Below are 25,662 nucleotides of genomic sequence, written 5' to 3' on the forward strand. Positions count from 1 at the left end.
CTTCTGCCAGAGCGGCACCAGTTTCCTATTTCAGGAGCAGCAGTGTACAGTGCAATGGGTGTTGCAAAGAGGAGTTTTGCTTTATCTGTATCCATATAAAGTTCACAGTCTGCAGGTTGTAATTTTAGATACTGAAGTCAAGGTAATCTCATAGAGGAGAGGCATGAACAAATACAGAAGTGAGGCAGCCACGTGGACAGCTTGGGAAGGACTCTAAGCAGAGGACACAGCGAGGGCTAAGTCCCCGAGGTGGGGATGTGCCTGGCGTGTTCCAGGAGTCCACTGTGGCTGAGGCTCAGTCAGAGCAGGGGAGTAAGGAGAGAAATCAGGGAAGTGAGGCAGGGGGGTGGGTGGAGGAGGTCTGTTTGGCTCTCACTCTGAGCGACATGAGAGCCATGGCAGGATTGTGAGCACATGCGTGAGATGACTGACTTTTTAAAGGACTACTCTCTATGCTTCATGTATGTTTGAAAATGTCCCTATTGAAAACTAAAAAGTTAATTTCAGTATCTAGGTTTCAAAGAGGCCAGGGTTCATGGCCAAAATACAGGTGACAGATGACAGCCACTCAAAATAGGCTGGTCACAGTAGATGACTGCATGGTTCAGCAATTTTGAACCTGCAGGATTTTCTGGGGAGGGGTGAGAGAAGGAAAGGAGTGAAGGGTGGCTCAAGGTTTTTGGAAGGGGCATTTGGAGGTTTATGGAAGGGTGGGAATTATTATCAATCGAGACAGGAAGGCTATGGGTAGACCAAGTTTAGGGGTGTTAGTTTCCTATTGTTGCCCTAATAAATTTAGTGGCTCAAAATAAATTTAGTGGCTCTCCTACAGCTCTGGGGGCCAGAAGTCAGGAACCAGTTTCACCAGGTATCAGTGGGGCTGGCTCCTTCCCAGGAACCTCCTAAGGGAAGAATTTGAGTCCTTGATTTTTATCTTCAAAGTGCATTACTTAATCTCTCTTCCACTATCACCCAGCTTTCTCCTCTTCCATGTCAATGTCCCTCTGCCTCCATCTTAAAAGGAAACTTATGATTACATTTAGGGCTCACTTGGGTAATCCAGGATAAGCCTTGATCTCAAGACACTTAATCCCATCTGCAAAGCCTCATCCTAATATATAAAAAAGCCAGGGGCCGTCACGACCAAAACAACTGGATGGACAACCAAACACAAGCTGCATGGGGCGACAAGGTTGGCAGGGGGGTTAGTGAGGGATGACCAAATGACTGAACAGCAGGTTGCGTGGGGTGACCAGGCTGGCAGGGGGGCAAGTTCGGGGTGACCATGCCAGCAGGGGGGGTAGTTGGGGATGACCAGGCCGGCAGGGGGGGCAGTTAGGGGCGATCAGGCAGGCAGGCAGGTGAGCAGTTAGAAGCCAGCGGTCCAGGATTTTAAGAGGGATGTCCATCTGCTGGTTTAGGCCCAATCACCGGGAACGGGCCTACACCAGCAGTCAGACATCCCCTGAGGGGTTCTGGATTGGAGAGGGTGCAGGCTGGGCTGAGGGGACCCCACCATGCATGAATTTCATGCACCTGGCCTCTAATCTATAAATAGAAGGTAAAATTCACTGGTTTCAGGAATTGGGAGCTAATATCTTTGGATATCATGGCTCAGCCTACCATCATGAGTATATTCAGGAGTTCAGTTTGGGGTGTGTTGAGTTTGAAGTATCTATGCGGCATCCAAGGGGGACTATTTAGTAAACTGTTGAATATACAAGTGTGGAGTTAGTAGAAGGCCTGAACTACATGTATTCATTTTGGAGTCACCAGCATATTGATGAAATTGAAAGCCATGAGGATGAATTTAACACAGATACTCAATTTCCCAAACTCCCTTACAGTTAAGAGCCAAAGCATGTGACCAAAACTCTACTAACCAGATATACCCACATCTGGGTACATCTGTATATATGTGAACACAATGGATTAAAACAACAGGTTCCACTCAGGGTCCATTCTAACCTCAGCAGTACCCAAAAGCAACAGTTTTCCAAGGCAGAAATTCTAGAAGAAGCACCCAGGTGTGAGCAACACAGGTACTCTGAGAACCTACACAGGCTGCAGTGAGGTCTTCCCTGAGGCAGTTCTGGGTGAAACTTTGGTGTGAACTCCAGTCCTGCCTCTCTGGCTCTCTCAGAAAGATTCTGTGAGTGACCTAAAATCCTTTACTATATATACCCCATTTCCCCTGAACTACCTGGGGCTGATGTGTGACACCTGCAATTCAGAATTTTGATCAATGAGCTCCCTACTTGAACTTGAAGAACTAAAATCCTGCACCCATACCAGGCTCTGGGGAGTCTTCCAAGTGCCCTGTCTAGAAAGGATGTTGGGAGCTTCTACACACATTGATTTATTCAATCTTCACAACAAACTCAGAGATGTTTTCCATTAGTTTTAGTTTTGTGGGTGAGGTCATCGGATTCCAACTGCAGTGCTTTTACTCTGCCCAAAGGGTCAGTGTGCCCAGATGGGCATAAAGATGTCTTTAGAGACGTGGATCAAAGCTATCCTGCAATGGAGCACCTGGAAGGCCAGGCTAGCAGTTTGGACTTGCTGGCAGGGAACCGTGACGGTCTTGGAGCAGTGGGAATGAGATGGTGGGTTTCTTTATCAGATGAAGAAAGTCAAGTCCATCTCCTATGAGTAGACTCCAAAATAATGCATGTCAAATTCATAGGACTTCAGCTCACCAGCCATCCCTGGGTATTAGCTCCCAGGACATATGCCAGAGTGGGTTCTGGAAACCTGAATCGCTTCAGACCAGCGGTCGCCAACCAGTGGTCCATGGACCACTGGTTGTCCTAGAGGTCTGCAAGGTTGGCAACCGCTGGTTTAAGGAAACCTTTGGAGCAGCCGGTCCCAACCGGTGGTCCATGAGGTCCAAAAGGTTGGCGACCACTGGTTCAGACCCACTCGCTGCTGGGTGGTCTTGAGTTCTTCAGTAGTTTCTCAGAACCAGAGGTTCTCCATTTCTGGCATAAGCATATCAGAACCTACCCTCACTGGTTCATATTCAGGTTTGGTTGCTGTGTAAATGACCCCAAATCTCCATGGCTTAGACAAGACAGATATTCATTTCTCTCTCAGTCACTGTCCAGGTGGCTCCAGCCCCATCCAGGGCACACGCCCCTTTGGAGATGGCTCAGCACCACTTCTTCTGGGTCCATATGCCCCCCAGGAGGAAAAGGCTCCCTTTCCCTTCCTTTCCAGTGCTTCACCCAGGAGCTGTGCACATCATGCTGCCACAGTGAAAGAGCGCCTAGGAAGGAAACTCGTTTTTCTTGGCAGCCAGGAACCTGACTAAAATTCAAAAGTTCTGCTACTAAACGAAGGGACGAAGAGCTGTATGGGCTGATGAGCAGTTTCTATCTTTCTGTCTGTATAATTATACAGACCAGTTATAAGGGTGAAGGAAACATTCTATGCAAGGCACATAACACAATGCCTGGCACACCGTTGGTGTCCAGCCCTGATTAGTTCTCTTCCCCTTGTGGATGGACAAATGGATCCAGCAGACATTCATGGAGCACCTACTATGTGCAACTGTTATGAGACACACAGAGAGGACGTTGATGCGATATCCAAGTCAAGAGAAGTAGACAGATGGTGTGGAATGTAATGTGACGAGGCTAGAAAGTGGAAGTGGTGTCCTCAGGCTGGGTACAAAGTCCTTGGAGCACAGAGAAGGGAGCTCTTCCATCCACCTGTAGACTCAGGAAAGCCTGTAGAGAGGGGCATTTGTAGTTGGGTCCTCCAAGGTAAGTATGATTTTAGCAGATAGGAAGAAATGAAAGGGAAATCTTCCTGCCAACACAAATGAAAACAACAATAATTAGGTATGGAGATAGGTACAGGTACAGATTCAGACATAGATAATCTTGTCTTGTGCCAGACTCAGCTTCCCAATATCCAGCACTGTGGCTGTGCCAACCCTTGTGGTTCTTCTCACGGTTGCAAAATGCCCTTTAGCAATAACCATCACAGAACTTCAAGGGGGGAAAGTTTATTACTTATAGGACCTGGAAATTACCCAGTGCACCTGGGGCCACACAATGAAGTCATGGGTAGAGCGAGAACACACAGGTCTGCTTTTATTGGGGTCATGGGTGAAGGCCTAGGGTTTTAGGGACTCAATATTTACTGATGAATTTAAAACTTAAGAGCAGGGATTTAAAGCGAGGGCAAGAAGAAAAACAGTGGCCAGAATGAGCAGTTATTGAATCAACCAAGATCTCTAAAGCTCAGGAAACTCAAAGGGGGCTGGGCGCTGGCTCTTCAGTCCTGTGGCTGGGGGCTTGTTCACTGGAAATAGCCGTTGTGGAAGTGGATGTCTCAGCAATCAAAGCTTAATCAGGCACTAAGTTACAAAAAAGAAAAAAGAAACAACTGTCAGGATTCACACTACAACACAATGGTGGTAAAGGGGAAGTGGGGGGGGCGCGGGGGGCAGAAGGAGCACCCACCTTATACTTTGGTGGGTGTGTACACAAGTGCATCCTCTCAGAAACATCAAAATTCAAACTACACACACATCCATTGCAGGTGATTTGTCCTACACAAATGCTTGCACGAGAGCTCAAAGTGTACACTCAGGGTTGTACCTCAGCATTGTTCATAGCAGTGATGGGCAACCTTTTGAGCTTGGTGTGTCAAACTTCGCCAAAAAACTGAGCATAACTCGGGTAGTGTGTCACTTTGAGGGAAAAACTAACTCCAAGACTCTAGTCGCAAATATTTCATCCTCGGCATGCGGCCGCGTGTCATCAGAAATGGCTACGCGTGTCAGTGCTGACACGCATGTCATAGGTTTGCCATCACTGGTTCATAGCAACAAAACAACTACAACCTACAAATGAGTCCACCTATGACTGAACAGTGATTAATGGTGGAGTGGCCCTCCTACAGACCACTCAGTAACCACTGAAAAACCGAGTCAGAGAGCATGACCAGACGTGGAAGGACCCCCTTCCATGCTGAGTGAAAAAAAGCCCACAGAACAATATGTCTAGCATGATTGCTTTTTGTACAGAAACAAAGGCAAAACAAGGAAATTAGACCAAACCAAAACCAAAGAAGCAAACTTACATTTGCATCTGTAACGCGTGTGTAGGCCTGAGCATTGAGGACATACGGCAAGAGATGAACCAAAAATGCTAAAGGGAATTACTTTGAGGAAATGGAGCAGAGGGAAAAGATATCCTCTTCTTCATGGTTGGTGACAACTAAATATGGGAAACAATCTAAATGCTCACCTATGGGTAATGGGGTTAAGTAAGTCGTGATACATACATACAACAGAACACCACAGACCTGTTCAAAAGGGTGGGGCAGCTTCATCCATAGATATGAAAGCAGCACCAAATACACTATTATGTGGAAAAGGAAAGTTGTAGAATCCCATGTGTGCTATCATTTATATGCATAAGAGAAATATGCCTCTGTGTGTGTGTGTGTGTGTGTGTGTGTGTTGTTACAAGCACAGAATATTGTAGGATACACAAGAAACTAGAACAAGTGGCAAAATAGTCTTGAATGTGAACTGTAATTGAAAAAAATAAAAAAATAAAAAGAAGTAGTGGTTGCCTCTGGGTAAGGGAATTGGATGGGTAGGAATAGAGAAAGATTGTTCTCTTAACTTTTTTATACTATAAATTTCATCCCATGCATATGTGTTACCTTTCCAAAAAATTATCTACACTAATAAAAGAGAAACATGCAAATTAACCATCACTCCGCTACGCCAAGCCACACCCACCAGCCAATTAGGAGCGAGTATACAAATTAACTCAACCAAGATGGCAGCCAGCCACGGAGCTGGAGCCAACTGGAGGCTTGGGTTGCCCCCTGCGATGGAGGAAGCCAAGCTTCCCTTCTGCCCTGGCCGGCCCTGGCCTCCGCTCAAGACTATAAAGTTTCAATTACAGAAGATAAATAAATCCCAACAAAAGTGGTGGTGGCCATGGAGCTGGAGAGAGCAGGAGGCTTGGGTTGCCCCTGGAAATGGAGGAAGCCAAGCTTCCCGCCCACCCTGGCCTGCCTTGGCCTCCACTCAAGGCTACAAAGTTTCAATTATAGAAGATAAATAAATCCCAGATACCAGGGCCTCCTGCTTGGGTCGCCGGGGGTATGGCCAGCCTGCAAACCACCACAGGCCCCTCGCCCAGGCCGCCCCACAACCCAAGGGAACCCCCACCCTGATCCGGAACAACCTTTAGGGCAAACCAGCTGGCCCCCACCCGTGCACCAGGCCTCTATCCTATCTAATAAAAGAGTAATATGCAAATTGACCATCACACCAACACAAAAGATGGCTGCCCCATGTGGTCAAAGATGGCTGCCCCCATGTGGACACAAGATGGCTGCCACAAGATGGCCTGCAGGGGAGGGCAGTTGGGAGGGACCAGCACAGGGAGGGCAATTGTGGGCAATCAGGCCAGCAGAGGAGGGGAGTTGGGAGGGACCAGGCCTACAAGGGAGGGCAGTTGTGGGTGATCAGACCAGCAGGGGAGGGCAGTTGGGAAGGAGCAGACCTTCAAGGGAGGGGAGTTGGGGGCTATCAAGCCTGCAGGGGAGGGCAGTTAGGGGTGACCAGGCCAGCAGAGGAGGGAAGTTGGGGGTGACCGGGCCTGCAGGGAAGGGCAGTTGGGGGGGACCCAGGCCAGCAGAGGAGGGAAGTTGGGGGTGACTGGGCTTGCAGGGAAGGGCAGTTGGGGGGGACCCAGGCCTGCAGGGGAGAGCAGTTGGTGGGGAGCAGGCCTGCAGGGGAGGGCAGTTGGGGGGACCAGGCCTGCAGGGGAGGGCAGTTAGGGGTGACCAGGCCTGCAGGGGAGGGCAGTTAGGGGTGACCAGGCCTGCAGGGGAGGGCAGTTAGGGGCAATCAGGCTGGCAGGGGAGCAGTTAGGCATCAATCAGGCTAGCAGGGGAGTGGTTTGGGGGTGATCAGGCTGGCAGGCAGAAGCGGTTAGGGGCAATCAGGAAGGCAGGGAGGCAAGCAGTTGGGAGCCAGCAGTCCTGGATTGTGAGAGGGATGTCCGACTGCCCGTTTGGGCCCGATTCCACCAGGATTGGGCCTAAACGGGCAGTCGGACATCCCTCGAGGGGTCCCAGATTGGAGAGGGTGCAGGCTGGACTGAGGGACACACACCCCCTGTGCACGAATTTCATGCACCGGGCCTCTAGTGTAATTTTATAACATATTAGGAATAAGAAATAATTTTAAAAGGTCCTCCTAGAATTTCTGCTGCACCAGGGCAGGCTCAGCTCTGCAGTGCATGGTGGGAGTTAGGCTGAGCCGGGTCATACCTGCACCAGGCCAAAGAAGTGCAAACCTGACTCTGCAGTTGGCATTTAGCAACTCATATTGCAATTCATCCGTGTTCTATAGAGTAAAGACTGGTTACCCCTGGGGAAGCAATGAGGTCGGGTTAGGACATTTACTTACGAAGTTAAGGCACAGTCAGGATGCTTGCTGTGGTCCACACACATTAAGAGCTTCACCGGCCTATAGAATAAAAAGATTTAAGGGATTGCTTTTTGTTTGTTTGTTTGTTTGTTTAATTCCTTTTATTGTTTGAAGTATTTCATGAGTCTTTTTTTTCCCCCATTGACCTCTCCCTGGCAAGGGATTGTTTAAATGGCTTTCATTCATCAAACATTTGTGGTGTGCCTGCAAAATCCCAGGGACATAAAGTCTCTGACCTGTGAAGAACACGGTTTCTTTTAAAAAATATTAGCCAGCATTATGTACCGAGAATTACATATACTAATTACATCAATTATATCATTTAATCCGCACAACAGCGACATAGAACTGGTACTATTATCATCTCCAGTTTACAGTAAAGAAAGCTGTCCCCAGGACTTGCCCATGTGCTCACAGTAGCAAGCTGGGGGGCTGAACTTGAACCTTGCAGGCTCACTCTGGGACCCAAGCATGGATTCACTTCTGCATGGATGTACTATTTTGCTGGGGAAAAACCCTCAATGAGTACTTTGAGAAGAAGGTTGGACTTGAAGCACATGGATGATGGAGGGGAAAGATGTGGGGTCCCTGGGCAGCTGGGAGGGGAGGGAAACAGCAGACAACAGAGGAGCAAGGCAGAGGTGGCACACTGGACATTAGGCAGGAGGCGGGCCGAGAGAGGCTCTCTCATGGCAGGGTGACTGGAGGGGATGTGGGTGAACAGGAAATACATTGTTCACTCTATGGCATGCTACATGACCCCTCGGGAGGACACGTCCACTTTTCAGTAAAGTCTACCCAACACAGCTATTTTTAATAACGTAGTTATTGTGTTGTGCCCTCCAAAACTCATGGAGTTGTACGAAGTCTGGTTCAGTACAGTGCTAAGCAGAAACCAACCAGGAGGCAAGACGGGGTATGCAAAGATAAGACCTCGCCAAAATTTGCAAGAGGCTACATCACCCACATTTTGAGGGGCAGGAGTGCTCACTGACAAGGAGCTTAGAGTTTGATTCGTTAATCTCTGTCATTTAAACTTTCTGTTACCTCCTCTGTGCTCCCAGGAGCAACACAAAGACCACCTGAACACAGACCGAGCTCATGGGCAGTAAAGAAATGGGAGCTGGGCTGGGCTTCAAGGCAAGAGCCCTGAGGCCAGCTTAGGTGGGGACCTAAAAGGGGAAATAAAAGCAGGCTGAGACCCTGAGGGCAGCTATGAGCCAAGAAGGAGAACTTGGACTCTGGCTGGGCCTCCCACCTGGATCAATGACTTAAAATAAGACAGCCTCCTCAGGACGTTCCTGAACCAAAGCAAAGTGGCCATAAATGTGAACTTTATAGCCACAAATTTCTCCATCATTGAGCTGTTTTAAAGTAAGAAATAACTTTTACAAAATTTACTAAAATCTGGTGCATGAAGGAGGAAGAGTCCTACAGTAGGAAGAAAGGAAGAGCATGCTTCAAGGCCACACAATGCTGGGTTCAAAACTCAGGTCTGCCTGCCACTGAATGGTGACCTGGGGGAACTTCCTTAACCTCTTTGATCCTTACTCTGCACATCCATAAAATGGGGCTATTTGTATAAAGTTTAAAAACAGACAAAACCAACCCATGACTTTGCACGTTTAGAGAGATACTGAACGGAAGGCCAGGGAAGGCATTGGGGTCCCAGTTTCGTTCTGTTTCTTGATCTGAGTGCTGGTTACACGTGTATTTTGAACTTGTGAAAATTCATTCAACTGGATGCCTATGGTTTGTGCATTTTTCTGTACATAGGTTATATTTCTTTAAAAAAAGTATCAGCTTTCACATGCCTTTGGGTGGTAACAACAGCTGACTGTTGAGCTTACTGACAGCATTAACAACAATAGATGAACAAAATGGACAACTTCGAGCTGTGGGTTTAGAGAACAGCTTTGAGGCACTCAATTTCCTGGGGAGGCAGGAGTTGGGGGAGATCCACACTTCCAGGGGCTTTGCTCGAATGGGAAGATTATCCAGCCCCTGGGGTCCTTGAGAAGGCGGAGGTGGCAGAGCCAGCTGGACAGCTGTGGGCGCTGGAGGAGATGCAGAGGTAACTGGCACCCTGCCACACCCTCAGACATTGGGGAGAGCCGCTAAGCCTTGAAGTACTGGACTCCAATCTCCAGGAACCAAGCAGGGTGCAGACATAGGTGAGGAATTCCCAGTTGAAGGCAGGGCTTCCCACTCTCCCAGGCTTTGAGCCAAACACATCTACATTTCCAAGAATCGGGAATGCCCACAAACGATATCTGATTTTAAGTACATCGTGTTCCTGGCCCACAATGCGCTCACTAAACGGTAGCTGGTACGATTTTCCTATTGGCCTGTAGTCAAGATGTACCTGCCTGCAAGTATCTCAAACAAACTCCACCTTAGCACCTCTCATGGGGAACGACCCACCTCTCACAGGGAAGGACCCACAGGCACGTGGCACCCAAAGGTGCAGGCACCATGCTTCGTGTTCGCAGGTTACTCACTGTGCCCTTTGCAGGTGAAGGGCAACCTGGATATGCGCAAATGAGAAAGGGCTGCTCCCTCTGTCCTTCCATAATTAAAAAGGGCTCTGGACCGAAGTGGGTGGAGCCAGGCAGAACCCTGGCCAGAAGGCACCCACCTTCCCCCCACCCAGTGACAACCCAGAAGGCACGGTCTCTTGGTCTTCAGAGCTGATCCCCCTAAAACCCTCTCAAACAACCCCCGGCCCTCCAAAACCACTGATTATCTGCGCTGATGTGATAATATGACACGTACAGGTGATTATTAGTACAGCTGTACTGAAAACCCATCCCCTTCAGTCTGTCTTCCAGGATTTTCACACTGCCTTCTCCACAGGATTCCCTAAAACACAAACAGAAATACAAAGTAAGAGGACAGAAGAAGTCTTTTCTAGGTATTAAAATGTGTGTTGACCATGTGCTTCTGGGATAGTCTCCTCCTCTGGAGAAATATTTGGCCCCAAAAGTGCTGCTTGCAGTAACCCCCCAGCACCCCAAAGGGGCTGCTCTGAGCACCCAACACCCAGTCCAAAGGTTGCATGCCAAGTGCCCCGGGAGGGCCTTACAGGCTCATGCGCAGGTGCCAGGTGCGTCACAGGGTTTCTTGGCTCCACCCACCAACACACCCCTGTGAAGTGCTGACTGCCAACTTGTCCTACCGACAGTGTATTAAGTTAAGTTTTATATGGCCACAACAAAGATGCAATTAAAAAAAAAAAACATTAGAAAGTGCAAATAAACAAAAGGGGAAAAAATAAATCTTACATCACTAGAGGTAACTGCTGCTAATATTTCGATGTATGTCATTCTAGACTTTTTAAATATACTTATTCCCATGAGATTTGAAATATAACAATGGAGTTCTGCTGTCCGTGCATTTTCTTTTCTGCATTTGCCCATGTCTGTGCCCTTGTTTTTAATTCCTATGTACTCTCTCTTCCATAATTGAAACATAATCCCTAAAACCAGCCACCTCTTAAAGATCAAGGTTCACTCGTATATTTCAATCTCATGCACACTACAACAAACCTTGATTAAGCTTCATTTTTATACACATCCTTCATTATTTGTTTCCTTAGCATGAAGTCCTGAAAGTAGGTTTTCTGGTACCAAGCTTTTGAATGCAATTTAAGGCTCTTGATAGGCACCACCACACTGAACCCCAAGCTGATCACCCCAGCAGAGTATGAGGTGTCCATTTCCCCACCTTCTCATCAACAGGGGTTCTTACCCCCCCGCCCTGACCCCCTTCGTGATTAAGCAGGGGGGGGGCGGGTATAAAGGCAAACAGGTGTGGTCAACAGGCATGGTATTCGTATTCATATCACAGGCATAATACTGGGAGCACAATAGCTCAGTTGGTTAGAGCGTCATCCCGATACACCAAGGCTGCAGGTTTGATCCCTGGTCACGGCACATATAAGAATTAACTGATGAATGCCTAAGTGCAACAGATCTCTCTCTCTCTCTCTCTCTCTCTCTCTCTCTCTCTCTCTCTCTCCCCCTACTTCCTCTCTCTCTCTCTCAAATCAATCAGTAAAATTTTTTTAAAAAAATTTTAAATTTCATGTTTTCCCCAAAATGAAAATGCAAAAGAGACGAGCATATCCCCTCCGGGAAAAGCAGGTTTGCAGGATTACCCTCCTCAAGAGCACCATAGCTTACAGGATGGGTCCCCCGATTTCATGCATAACCCAGATCTCAATTCGTGTGATTTTATCCTTCTGGAGGTAGGGAATTTCAAAATCTGCAAAAAACCTGAAAAACAGGAAAGACATTTCTCAAAGTCCTAAAGCAATATGATACTTTCGCTATTTCAATGTTAGCTGAGTTACACATTACTTTTTTTCCCCCCAAGCCTTTGGGGGCTATTTTTCAGCGTTAACTTTGAGGTTACTTATTTCACTCATGCATTCATCATCTGTTAATGGTGTAACTGGATCAACATATATCTGATCTCCAGGTCTTTCAATCGTTTTGCTCTACCTGAACTTACAAAAGCAAGCATTAGGTTGGGGATTAGGACCATTCTCATAAGCCTCCTTCCAAAACAACTAGATAAACCTTTTGGCATCTCTGCTGTGTTGGTTGGTGCTGACATTCTTACCCTTGTACGGGATAAGCTCCTGTTGGTTCTGAACCATTCAGCATGACGTGGATCACCCCAGAACTGTCTTTTGCATACTGCAAGAAGAAATGAGTCTTTTTTCAGCTATAAAATGGCCAAATTAAATATATATATATTTATCAGCTTTTAGAGAAAGAGAGAGGCATCAGTATGTTGTACCACTTATACATGTATTTCCTGGTTCTTATATGTGCCCTGAGTTGCCCTTATGATCCATGTCCCGGTGACAAGGCATCCATAGCCAACTGCCTGGAACTTGTACTCAGAGCAGAGCCTATGGGGAGGGGGTGCAAACACATGGCTCCCATAGTAGCTGCCTGGAGAGCACTGGATGAATATATAATGTATTTTTCCAGAGCAGACCCTTTGCTTAGCTCCCAATGGCATCTGTGGTGGAGGATTTGACCAAAGTCCCTCTTACCCTGATTAACAATGGACCCGGTGGACACCTGGGAATGCAGAGCAGGAAAGGGGACCCAAAGAGACACAGATAGCCCTGAAAGGGGGTTGGTTGGCAGCGATGGGTCAGGGGACCCTGGAGTCCGTGGGCCACCTAGTCAATACAGGGAACATTTAATAGTAGACAGCTCTTTGCCTGGCACAGAGCTAAAGACTTAACCCTCATTAATTTCTAATATTTGTTCCAACCTGGTGAGAGAAAATGTGAACTGTACTCACTGGCATTTAATAACTACTGATAACTACCATCACCCCTGGTGACAACATTCTCTGAGGAATAGACTTCCCTCAAGGAGACCATTTCTGGATCTCCAGTTTGTCCTCAGTCCTCTCTCACCTCCTCTCCCATGGGAATCAGTCTTAGAGACATTTCTGACTCCCACATCTAGATATCAGGTGTTCCAGGGCCTCCCAGAAAGCAGGGCCACCCTATTTTATATAGCAGTCAAAATCACAATTATTTGAGCCCAGCCGGAGAGGCTCAGTGGTTGAGCATCAACCTATTAACCAGGAGGTCATGGTTTCGGTTTGATTCCCGGTCAGGGTACATGCCTGTGTTGAGGGCTCAATCCCCAATAAGAGACATACAGGAGGCAGCTGATCAATAATTCTCTCTCATTATTGATGTTTCTATCTCTCTCTCCCTCTCCCTTCCTCTCTGAAATCTATCTATCTATCTATCTATCTATCTATCTATCTATCTATCTATCATCTATCTATCTATCATCTATCTATCTATATTTTAAATCACATTGATTCGAAATCCTAACCACCACCACCACCTGACAGCAATAAGGACTATTTAATATCCTCATCTCTGACTAACACTAATTGAACATCTCCTCTGTGCCACGTTAAGCTCAAGTCCACACAACTTTATGGAGCAGAGAGACTAAATCAGAGTCCTGAAAAGGTGGAAAGTGAGGCTCCAAGAATGTACGTGGTGATCTGATGGCCCAGTCTCAGAACGTCTCTGACCCCCTCTGTCCCATGCTCAGGGGTCCCTGCTGTGCCCAGCCCCTAGCTGTGTACCCCAGAATTACCTGCATGGATGCCCTTTTCCAGAAAGAATCCACAGCATTGTCTTCACAATCCTCTGACGCAGGGCAGGATTGGTAATCGAGTCCTAGGAAGAAAACAAACACGTTTCATTTCTAAGATGTTATTGGGAAGAATCAACTAAAGGTATTTTCTGGCTCTGAAAAATATTTTCAGCCTGTGTTCTGCACAATGTGCTCAAGGTGAGCAGTCACAGTTCTGCCCACCCAATCCACAGGAGCCTGGTGAGTGACCGTCCAATCCTTGATACAGAGACATGTCATCTTGCTCGGCACAGATGCGAGGAAGGTGAAGAACTAAGCAGCTGGCTAATGAGTGAGCCTGGCCGGACACCAGCATGTTAGCTGGGGTATTCTCTACTGGAATGCTAGTAAAGGGAATTAAAAAACACCACATACAACTTTGCTTCACTGGAAGAAGTACCTTCTCCAATTAGCCCTGGTTTGGAAGTAAATACAAGAAAAACAGAAAGTGATAGTCTTAGCCAGAAAATAGACATTTTATAACATGTTCAAATGTATTAAATTGCATTAACTTTAAGGACATAATTCAGTATATATATATGGTATTTGTTCACTACATACTCTATTAAAAAACAACCAAAAAAGGAACGTGCTAATTGACAAGTTGTTCCAGGGAGAACCAAGTAGAACACAATGAGTCCCTGAAGGCAGGTGATGTGTTCAGGGAGGTGCAAATGCAACCACCTGTAATGTTGTTAAGGTGCAAGGTCCATTGCATAACTCAAGAGAAGATCAGTATAAGAAAGTGGTAATTACTTCTGTGAAGTACACACTCTAGACTTGAACATAGTTCTGGTTATCATGGGGGCAGGCCAGAGTCCAAATTTCTCAGAGATCTCTGAGCCTCAGAGAGGTCCCAGGGATGGTATATGGCACGGAGGAACAGAATTGAATTCTCTGGCTTCCCACTGCTCTTCCCACCATTTCTGACAGCCACGGCTTTAGGTGGTATTTGTCCCAAAAGTAATTTCTGTATTTGCCTGTTTTATACTTTCTTGCTCTTAGACTTTGAACAACTGGTGAGTATTATTAATGATCACTTATGTAGTTGAAGAATTCTGTTCATTAAAAATAGTTTATTCTAGCCTGGCCGATATGACTTAGTGGTTGAGCATTGACCCAGGAACCAAGAGGTTGGCTGTTCAATTCCCAGTCAGGGCACATGCCCAGGTTGCAGGCTCAGTCCCCAGTAGGGGTGCAAGCAGGAGGCAGCTGATCAATGATGTTTCTCTCTCATTGATGTTTCTAACTCTCTACCCCTTCCCCTTCCTCTTTGTTTAAAAATCAATAAAAACATATTTTAAAAAATAGTTTATTATCTAAACTAAAAAAACAAAAACTGAAGTAAATATGGATAAGAAAAAAATGTATGATTTCAGCCCGACAGGCATGGCTCAGTGGGTTGAGCATTGATCTATGAACTAGGAGGTTACAGTTCGATTCCCAGTTGGGGCACATGCCCAGTTGCAGGGTCGATCCCTAGTAGGGGACATGCAAGAGGCAGCTGATCAATGATTCTCTCTCATTATTGATTCTCTCTCTCCCTCTCCCTTCCTCTCTAAAATCAATAAAAATAAATACTAAAAAAATTTTAAAAATGTATGACTTCAAATTCCTAGCAAGAACAGTTCAGGTTTGCTATCTTCTTGACTTTTTTCATGTGTATATTTTCATATGTGTTTGTGTGTATATTTTTTATTTGAATTAACTTGATTTTTTTTCACTTAAAAATATATCACAAACACCTCACCAGATCAACAGACACAAAGCATGATCATCATTGTTCAAAGCTACATGAGAAACCATGACATGAACATAGCATTATTTTTCTGATTCTAAACTCTGGGCTTCACTTCCTTTTTAAACAAAGACCCCTTAGAAGATGGCATCAATAGAATGAGAGAGGTGGGGAAGAACCTGTGATTTTCTGGGACACTTTCTCTGAGCTGCTTTACTCTCAACACTTCCGACAACAATCACTTCTCCCAACTCTCTAGGCTGGGGGTCCCACAATTCAATTTAGCTCGGACACTAAGTATGCAGAGTTAGCGTAGGCACCACAGGTTAAGGGCTCAGTCCCACAAGACTGCCCCCACTTCACTCTTTACTTACTGCCCTCCTTGCTGTACTTAAATATACCAGACACACCTCCAACTCAGGGCCTTTGCACCTGCTGTTCCCTCTGTCATGAATGCTCTTCCTCATCTCCTTTATTAAAGGCTTTGCTCAAATATCAGCTTCTCATGAGGGGTGAGGCTTTCCCTGGGCACATGTGACACTGAAACACTTTCCTCTCCCCTCCTCCCCCTGCCCAGCACTTCCATCTCTTCCCTTGTTTTGTTTTTCTCTGTAGTCCTTATAATCTTATGCAAGACTATATATTTTACTTGTCTGTCTATTGTCTTATTGCCCCTCTATAATGTAAAAATGGGTATTAGCCCAGCTGGCATGGCTCAGTAGTTGAGTGTCGACCTATGAACTAGGAGGTGACAGTTCAATTCCTGATTGGGAATATGCCTGGGTTGTGGGCTTGATCCCTAGTGTAGGGTGTGCAGGAGGCAGCCGATCAATGATTCTCTCTCATGATTAATGTTACTATCTTTCTCTCCCTCTCCCTTCCTCTCTGAAATCAACAAAAATCCTATCTAATAAAGAGGAAATATGCTAATTGACCCTCACGCTGCCAAAAAGATGGTGGCAGCCACAGCCAATAAGGAGGGAATATGCTAATTGTCTGTCCCACCCTCAAAGATGGCAGCGCACAGAGCCAATAAGGAGGGAATATGCTAATTGACTGCCCTGCCCTCAGAGATGGCGGCACCCAGTCCCCTCAGCCACACCTGCCTCCAGATTTCCCCAGTCCCCTCTGTCCCCCAGCTGCCCAGGGCTGGCCCAAGGCATAGGCAAGCCTTGGATGGTGGCTGCCCGGCTGCCCAGCTGCCCAGGACAGCCTGAGGCTCAGGTAACCAGGGCCGGCTGAGGCTTGCGCTGCCGGCAGTGGCAGCAGCAGAGGTGTGATGGGGCATCACCTCCCACCCCTGAGGGCTCCCAGACTGTGAAAGGGGGCAGGCCGGGTTGAGGGACCCCCCCCTCCAGTGCATGAATTTTCATGCACTGGGCCTCTAGTATATTTTTAAAAAAGAATGGGTATTATTTTCCTATTTGATTCTCTGCTATATTCCCAGGGCCTGGCACATAGTAGGCACTCTATGACTTCCGGTTGGATGGATGGATGAATGAAGGAAAATAAGCAGAACTGAGCTTAGGTTAACATTTAAAGCATCTCTAATACCCAGGGAGGAAGAATCTCTAGCCTTCGGGGAGAAAACACCTTCCCCCACCTCCTTTCCCTGCTAGCTTTGCTCCTGCTTGTCCTTTGAGACTCACCCAGAGCCGAGAGCCTCCTGGAAGCTTCCTGAACACCCTGGTCTGGCTGGTATCTCACTCTGCACCTCCCTGGAGCCCAGCCCTGCCTGTGTCCTAGCACTGGACAATGGATAAAGGTCTCTCTCAAGGCTATAAGCTCCCTGAGGGTGGGGACACTTTGCTGCCAGCTCCTAGCAGGGGAGCTGGATGGAGGAGGAGAGCTGTCCCTACCCGCAGGTCAGTTCTCCTGACCTTAACTTTCACTGTGATTTTAATCTGGAAATACCTGCCGGAGGCCTGGAGAGGCATTTCAGAGCCCAGGCCTCAGATCTTTCAGAAAGGGTTGAATCCTGGCCTCTCCCTCTTCGAGTGATTTAACCTCCCTAAGCCTCAGCTTCTCCCTCTGGAAAATGAGAGTGAAGCTCAGTTGTGCAGGGTGGGGAGCACGTGCTCTGGAGTCAGACTGTCCGACTCGGCTGCTTCCTAGCTGAACACCCCTGAGCAAGTTCCTTAACTTTGCTGTGCCTCAATTTCCTTATTTGTCAAAATATGAATTAGGATTGGACCTGTCCCATGGGGCTGTCTCAGGGATTAAACTAGTTAATGTCTGTAAAGTGCTTAGGACGTATCCATCAAAAGATAAGTGCTATCTGCTATGGTGATTGTTATTATTACCACCTACTTCAGAGGATTGGTGGTGGTGGTGGGGAATGAAATGAGGTAAAGGCATATGAAAGCATTTAGCACAAATGGCAAGTGCCTAGTAAGCAAGAACTCTTATTTTTCTTTTTCTTTTTTTTTAAAGAAAGAAACAACTATTCCTTTTTATTATTATTTCAGAGAGGAAGGGAGAGGGAAAGAGAGACAGAAACATCAATGATGAGAGAGAATCATTGATCAGCTGCCTACTGCACGCCCCACACTGGGTATTAAGCCCACAACTCGGTTACGCGCCCCAACCAGGAATCGAACTGTGACCTCCTGGTTCAGTGGTTGACCCCCAACCACTGAGCCACGCTGGCCAGCCAAAAACTCTTATTTGCCTTGTGTGTTGTGCAGGAGTCTTACCAGAGGCGTTTTCCTGCCGACACCAGCTCAGACGATCCACAATCCTGCCGTACAGAACATCACCCAAAGGCATGAAGCGACGGGTGTTCTCCGCGTAGCTGGCTACAAGGAACTGATTATTTTCCCAGAACAGGGACTGCGGAAAAACAAACACAACATTCAACTATAAAATGAAATCAAAACAAACTGTTTTCAGGCGCAATGTCATCAAGCTAAGTCAGGCAACCCATTTCTTATTCAACTCTGACGTGTCTCACATCAAATGCACTTTCCTTTCTTGGTCTTAATTTCTTCCTGTTAGTCCAAGGGTGTCGTGCAAATGTTAGTGAAATATTTTCCCAGTAGTACAATACAGCGTGTGTGTGCGCGCACATGTGTGTATGAAGACCCCTGGATTTAAAAGAAGATCAAGGGGCCTAGGTTTGTGATAAATTAGATATGTGGTCTTGACCAAAGCATGTTCTCTCCCTGTGCCTCAGCTTCCACATCTGGAAAATGGAGAGCATGAGCCCGCCTCTTCTTCCACAGCTGTGTTTAGGATGATATGCAATATATTTCTTTTATATTATACTTTACAGTTCCTGTAGCTGAACCCCAGGTCATTTTAGTGCCCCTCATTTTGGGGGCAGCTAGAATTAATTAATTTAATTCCTGGTTAGGCCTTTGTTTACATTAACTGCTCTTCTCTTCTCACGAATGTTGAGAAGTTGCTGAGGTGGGGTCTCATTGTCAAGCAGGAGATGATTACTTCGGGGTCCTGAGGGAAATTTAGGAGTTTGCCTTGCAGAAGGAAAGAATGTCTCCAAAGCAGCTGTGACTAGTTGCTGCCGCCCAGGCGTCTGGCTGCACAAAATATTATCTGTGACTAAAGAAACACAGGCTTCTCTCTCAGTTCCCCGGAACTACCCATCCCCTACTCCCAAGCTGCATACAAACTTCATACTGTGCTTTTGGGGAGAGATGAGTTTGTGAGATCTTGCTCTCTCGGACGCCCTGGAAAAATCAAATAAACCTTTCTCTGTCTCCACCCACCAGTGTCTCAATGTTTGTGTTACTAGTGCAGTGGGTATAAAACCTGAATTTTGGAAGATGATTCTGCAATATTCTCACTATAAAGTTATAGTATTTTTACCCAGCAATTCCACTTCTGGATAAATATCTGAAGAAACCCAAAACATTAATTCAAAAAGATATATGCACTCTTATGTTCACTGCAATGTTATTCACAACAGTGAAGACTTGGAAGCAACCCAAGTGCCCATAGTAAATGAGTGGATAAAGAAGAGGTGGTACATATAACAATTTATAAAAAAATTGCGACAACATGGACGGACCTAGAGGGTGTTATGCTAAGTGAAATAAGTCAGACAGAGAAAGATAATACCATATGAGTTTACTTATATGTAAAATCTAAAGAATAACACAAATGAGCAAATGGAAGCAGACTCATAGGTACAGAGAACAGACAGATAGGAGGGTGCTGGGGAACTGGGCGAAAAAGATAAAAGGATTAAGAAGTACAAATTGGTAGTTACAAATAGTCACAGAGATATAAAGTATAGCATAAGAAATATAGTAAATAATATTATAATAACTATATATGGTGTCAGGTGGGTACTTGAAATATTGAGGGATCACTTTGTAAAATACGTGATTGTCTAACCACTATACTGTACACCTGAAACTAATATAAAATATTATGTCAACTGTAATTGAAAAATAAAATTTAAAAAATAAGATAAAATTATACTGTTTTCACATAAAAATAAGACAAAAAGCAATACCCCGCTCACTCGTTATCTCATCAGATCCTCAGTAGTCCAACTGGTCTCTGCCTAGACAGGAAGCTCCCTGAGGGCAGGGCTGTTTTGTTCCCCGATGCATCCTCAACCCTTAGCACAATGCCCAGCACACGGAAATAGCTCAGCAAATATTTACTGAGTTCATCAAATAGAACCAAAATCAACAAGAGAGGAGAACAAACTTTATGGCTCCTCTCTTTACTGTCAGGGAAGCAGCAAGGTTCAACATATATTTAAAAATCATGGTTTTGGTCTATTATATCTCTGAACCTCCTGGCTCCATTTACCTCTTTTCCAAAGGAAAAAATTAGTGTTAAGATTTTTTTTTCGTTTGTAACCATCAATGTTACCTGACTTTACAATTAAAAATCAAGTTAAGAATTATTATGTCAGAGAAATAAAAATGCTCTCTAACAGTCCTTAACTCAAGGCACTGTTCAAAGAAAACATTTTAGGCTGCTTTTCTTAATTATTATTCTTTTAAATATACACATTTATCATTGTCATTTAAAGCCTGACTCTATAAAACACAAAAAAGACATTTTAAAAAGTTTTGTACTATGGGAATTTAAAGAGTAGAAATAGCGATAGCTTTGTAAGTGTAAGTTATATACATTAAAATCAAATAATTGGAGATTTTTTAATATGGAAACTATACAAATGAAACAAATGGCAAAAGGACCTAGTAGGAATGTTTTGTGATTGTGGATTATCAGTTACTCTAGGACCTAAATAAAGATTCTGAATATTCAGACTTCTTTTGCTGTGTTTCATATTTACCTATACTCCGAGTCAAGCTACATGACCAAAAGATCTAATTTAGGAAGGCATTTAGCTTTATAGCATGTTTTTCCATCTACAGTTACCATCTTCAAAGGAATTGACGTTACAGCGCTGATGTAACCTGCTGGTTCCCTTTAGAACAGTGGGCAAAAACATTATGTCAACCTGATGGAAAGTCAAACAGGTACCAAAAAAAGGCATAATTATGCACAGTTCAGTAAAATATAGTGTTGCTTTCCCCATCTCAAAATTAACCAATGAAATAAAACATGAATGATAGTTGGCTTGGTTTCAGGAAACACACATTTGAGAATTCCGTCATTGTTCTTGAATTCCATTATTGTTCTTGTCCCATCTCCAGTCACGGACAGGATTTTGTCGGGCACCGTGCTGCTTCGGGATATAGAGCAGAAGGAAGGCAGAGGGACTTGCTCAGAATTGGGTATAAACTGTGGTCCCGACTCTTCCCACTTTGCAGGTACAGCCAAATCTCTGCCTGTGCAGATCAGGAAGCTTCCAGCAGTGGCAGACATGCCACTGTAGCTGTGTTCTGTGTGAGTGCCGGGCGACTTCACCCTGAGAGCTTTTCTCTGGGTGTACTGTCATCTTTGGCAGTCTTGTACCCTCAGTATCAAACTGCCATCTTTCAAGGACCTCACTACTTATATATTTGAGATGACCACCACACGTTTCTGCACTGAGCACTTGCATAACAGGTCTTTTCATTGTTCCACCCCATGATTTAGGTATTTCGTGGACTCAGTATCAGTGGTGACAAGCAAGGATGAGTCCATATTTCTGAGCTCAAGGAAAGGTTTCAGCTGGATAAACGTCACTCTGATATAAAGTGATGTGGATGCCAAATGAGAAAATCTATTTCAGGCCGTGTGAAGGGTGATGCCCCGCTCCAGAGGGACCTGCCACACCATGGCCAGGCCCACAGCCTGGCGCACCCACAGCCTGGAGCACCCACCGCACACCACGGCTACCACACTCGCTGACTGCAGGGGCTCCACAGCAGCTCCCAGCCACTGATTTCAAAAGTAACCTCCTGCCTTAGCAGGTATGGTTCAGTAGATAGAGCATCAGCCTCCGGACTGAAGGGTCCTGGGTTCGATTCCAGTCAAGGGCACGTACCTTGGTTGCAGGTTCCTGGCCCTGGTCAGGGTGTGTGCAGGAGGCAACCAATCAATGTGTCTCTCTCTCACATCAATGTTTCTCTCTGTCTCTCCCTCTCCCACACTCTCTAAGAATCAATGGAAAAATATCCTCGGGTGAGGATTAACCAAAATAAATAAATACATGCATACCTACATACATACATACACACCTACATACATACATAACTTCATTCATTATATTACAATGTGCAGATATGTGGTTTTCTTAAACTGGTACTGAACAGATATAACCTTAAGGCCCGTTAAAAGGAGAAATGGGTGTTCTGGGAGGCTACTTGATGTTGAGCACTTTCTGAATTACTCAAGGCCAGGCCCTTAGGGTCAGTGAGGACAGAGGTCACTCAGAATCCGCCCTGGCCCTAGCTGTTTTGGCTCAGTGGATCTAGCTTTGGCCTGCGGACCAAAGGGTCCCGGGTTTGATTCTGGTCAAAGGGCATGTACCTTGGTTGCAGGCTCCTCCCCAGCCCAGCCCCTGGTTGGGGCTTGTGCAGGAGGCAACCAATCAAAGTATTTCTCTCACATCAATGTTTCTCTCTGTCTTTCCCTCTCTCTTCCTCTCTCCCTAAAAAAATCAATGGCAAAATATCCTCGGGTGAGGATTAACAAAAAACAAAAACAAGAAGAATCCGCCTGGGTGGAGGCCCAGGGCGGGCGGGATTTGGCAATGTCCAGATGTCCTTGTGACTCTGCACTGACTTGTTGACTTAGGGAATCTCCTTCTGCCCAGGCAGGCAGGAGGCCGGGATCACTGGCGAAGATAAAGCCACCTTCCCACCCAGAGCCCACAGGGCAGGCACTCTGGGAGGTTGTGGCTGATGTTTCGGCCACCCTGGACACAGCGAATCTCACACCTCTGACCTCTGTGAAGACAGAGCCACGTCTGAGCGCCTTAGTTACCTGGTCTCTGGGAATGGAGTGCCTGGAGAGGTTTATGAGAAGGTCGTAGTCGGAGGGCAGCACGGAGCAGGGGTCCTTGGCCAGCACCCCTTGAAAGGCCTCCCAGATGTCTGTGCAGTTCTTGTCCCTGTGCAGGAGCACACGTTTATAAAATGCCACCTCGCAATGTGACAGATCTCTATTTGTCACCCCCAGACTCCCCTGACCTTGGCTCCCCTGATCTTCAGAACCCCCACCCTCCCCACACAACCACCCTCATGTCGAGACCCCTTACTTCCCCCACACTCCTGGTCTTTAGAACCCATTCCTTCTTCCCCACAACCTCCTGACCTCCAGAGGGCCCACTTCCCCCTCCCCCTCCCCCTCCTTCCCCTCCTCCCTCCTCTCCCTCCTTCCCCCTCCTCCTCCTCTCCCCCACACACTTATGCCCCTTCCGCCCACCCAGTCCGCTCCTTTCTGCGCCGCCCCCAGGTCCGCCCGCCCGCCCGCCGGAGCTCACAGCAGCTGGGGGTTCAGCAACGCGAGGTACTCGGTGCAGCGGCCCAGGAAGATGCTTTGCAGGTGCGGGGTGGTACCCTCGCTGCTCCAGCGCGCACCCGAGGCTCCCGCAGAGCCGGGCGCCAGCGGCGGCGGCAGCAGCAGCAGCAGCAGCAGCAGCGCAGGGAGCCGGAGCGACATCCCGGACAGAGCGCAGCCCTGGGCAGCCATCGCGGGGACTTGGGAGAGGCTGCTGGACTCGCTTCCCCTTTTTACCGCAAGCCGCCCCACCCCAGCTGCCCTGGGCAAGGTTGGCATGCGTTCCACACTTGTGTTTTTTCTGAGCTGCTGCCTAGTCATGTCACCGTTTGTCGCCCTATTCCCACCAAGAGTCTGGACGTTTAGATCAAGGCTTGAGTTTAGGGTTACCGCCATAAGTTCCCGCTTTGCTTTTCTGGGACACTCTTTAAACATAACCACCAAGAGTGAAGCCCGGGGAAAGTTAGTGATCTCCGCCCCAAGTAGAGAAAAGGCGTTTGCTACCCTGTTCTTCTCCACTTCCAGCTGGCTGTTGGCGGGGAGAGGTCTCCTTCCCTAGGCATTGCACCCGGACACTCATCCCACACCCACATGAGCATCTGCGAGCAAAATCCTTCCTGTTTGTGTGGGTGTATGAAACAGCAGCTTCCATCAAGTCCCAGCTAGATGCTGAGATCTGCCCCTGGGTCATGTTGATCACGTGAGTAGGTAGTGCCTCCTCCTTCAGCAGGTCAGAATCTGCAGCATCTGAATTCAAGACACACCTGCTAGCTCCTCAGCATAACACCTCGCTCCCTCTCTGCCCCGCTTCCTGTGTCAGTTCCAGAGCTGAGTTGGGACATCACCCGGGAAAGGACACGGCTCTTGTTGATTTTGGCCTGAGCCCAGGAGGAGGGAGCCCGGAAGCAGGGAGGTTGGCGAACAGGAGAGGAGCACGCAGTCAGCCCAGAGAAGACTTTTCTGGCCCCAAATGATGCCCACTTTGACAGACACCCTCTTTTCCACCTGCCAGTGATGAGTGAGTTGTTTGTTTTCAGGAAATAATAATTACCCAAACTAATATTATTGAGCTATTCTATGTGCCCAGAACTCTGCATAGTTTTCATTATTTTTCACAACATCCTCTGAGCCAGGTTTATCATCCCCATTTAACAGATGAAGAAACCCAGGGAAGTTAAGGAACTTGTTGAGATCACCATCTCCCTCCCCGGCTGATGTGCAGTCCTAGAGACAATCAGCGCAGAGAGCTAGGATGCCAGGATTAACAGAATTCCACGTGGAGAGCCAAACTCTCAATGTTCCCAGCGATGATAGCTAAGAACTCTGACTGTCTAGCAGGCATTTGATTAACATGGGAGGTGGCTGCAGGGTAGGACTAGAGGGTTCTACAACATTTTATTTGAATCTCTTGTTCTCGGTTTTCTTTATTTTTATTGTTGACAGAATTATAGATGCCCCCATTACCTCCTCCTTTGCCCTCTTCTACCCAGCCCCTGCCCTCCCCTCTTCCCTCTGGCCATCACCACACTGATGTCTGTGTCTATGGGTTATGCATATATGCTCCTTGGGTAATCCCTTCATCGTCTTTCATCCAGTACCCACCTCCCCTCTGACAGCTGTCAGTCTGTTCCATGTATCCCCACATTCTGTCCAGCCCCTCCTCAAGTCCACATTCCAGGAATACACATTTTTAATTATTTCAACAGTTTTTTCCTGGTATTTACTTCCACATTGTTCTTTTTCTTTTTTTAAGTATATATATATATTTTTATTTCAGAGAGGAAGGGAGAGGGAGAGAGAGAGAGAGAGATAGAAACATCAATGATGAGAGAGAATCATTGATCGGCTACCTCCTGCACACCCATACTGGGGATTGAGCCAAAACCTGGGCATGTGCCCTGACTGGGAATTGAACCTGTGACCTGATTCCTGGGTCAATGGTCAACCACTGAGCAACACCAGCTGGGCATACTCCCACATTTCTAAATAGCATGCCCATACACTGTTTCTTGATGTTTCCAACTTTGATGCTATTCAGTATGGAAAAGGAAATTTTACCTTTAACTCCACACATTCTCAAAAAGCATCCTTCTGTACTCTTCATCCTCTCAACACAGTTATATCACAACGTAGTTATTTGATTAACATGGGAGGTAGCTGCAGGGTAAGTCTGGAGGGTTCTATAACATTTTATTTGAATCTCTTGCTTTCTGTGTTTTTTATTTATTTTTGTTGACACTATTATAGATGTCCCCATATTAAAAGCTTTAAATCAATAATCAGCATTTACATAATTATTATCCTATCTAATAAAAGAGTAATATGCAAATTGACCATCACACCAAGACACAAGATGGCCACCCCCATGTGGTCAAAGATGGCTGCCCCGA

The 25,662-nt window shown here is 46.5% G+C and overlaps 1 protein-coding gene across 1 annotated transcript; it reads right to left on the reverse strand.

Annotated features, from left to right (window-relative positions):
• Positions 1-4,074: 4,074 nt before the first annotated feature.
• Positions 4,075-23,911, reverse strand: BST1 (bone marrow stromal cell antigen 1). Its single transcript, XM_079793230.1, has 9 exons — positions 23,256-23,911; positions 22,757-22,883; positions 18,094-18,229; positions 13,621-13,703; positions 12,098-12,174; positions 11,656-11,748; positions 10,247-10,333; positions 7,451-7,510; positions 4,075-4,366 (listed from the first exon to the last, which is right to left on the reverse strand). Exons 1-9 carry the CDS (start codon positions 23,705-23,707, stop codon positions 4,360-4,362), a joined length of 1,122 nt encoding a protein of 373 aa, XP_079649356.1. The 5' UTR covers positions 23,708-23,911; the 3' UTR covers positions 4,075-4,359.
• Between the last annotated feature and the right edge of the window lie 1,751 nt (positions 23,912-25,662).

The sequence above is a fragment of the Cnephaeus nilssonii genome, assembly GCF_951640355.1.
Source record: "Cnephaeus nilssonii genome assembly, chromosome: 1".
NCBI lineage: Eukaryota > Metazoa > Chordata > Mammalia > Chiroptera > Vespertilionidae > Cnephaeus > Cnephaeus nilssonii.

Excerpts from the sequence above, each read along its gene's own strand:
- BST1 (XM_079793230.1), bottom strand. The coding sequence starts at position 23,707 with ATGTTTAAAGAGTGTCCCAGAAAAGCAAAGCGGGAACTTATGGCGGTA. Across the intron at positions 18,230-22,756 it reads ACTCCATTCCCAGAGACCAG|TCCCTGTTCTGGGAAAATAA; the intron begins GTAACTAAGGCG and ends GTTTTTCCGCAG. Across the intron at positions 13,704-18,093 it reads TCGGCAGGAAAACGCCTCTG|GACTCGATTACCAATCCTGC; the intron begins GTAAGACTCCTG and ends TTTTCTTCCTAG.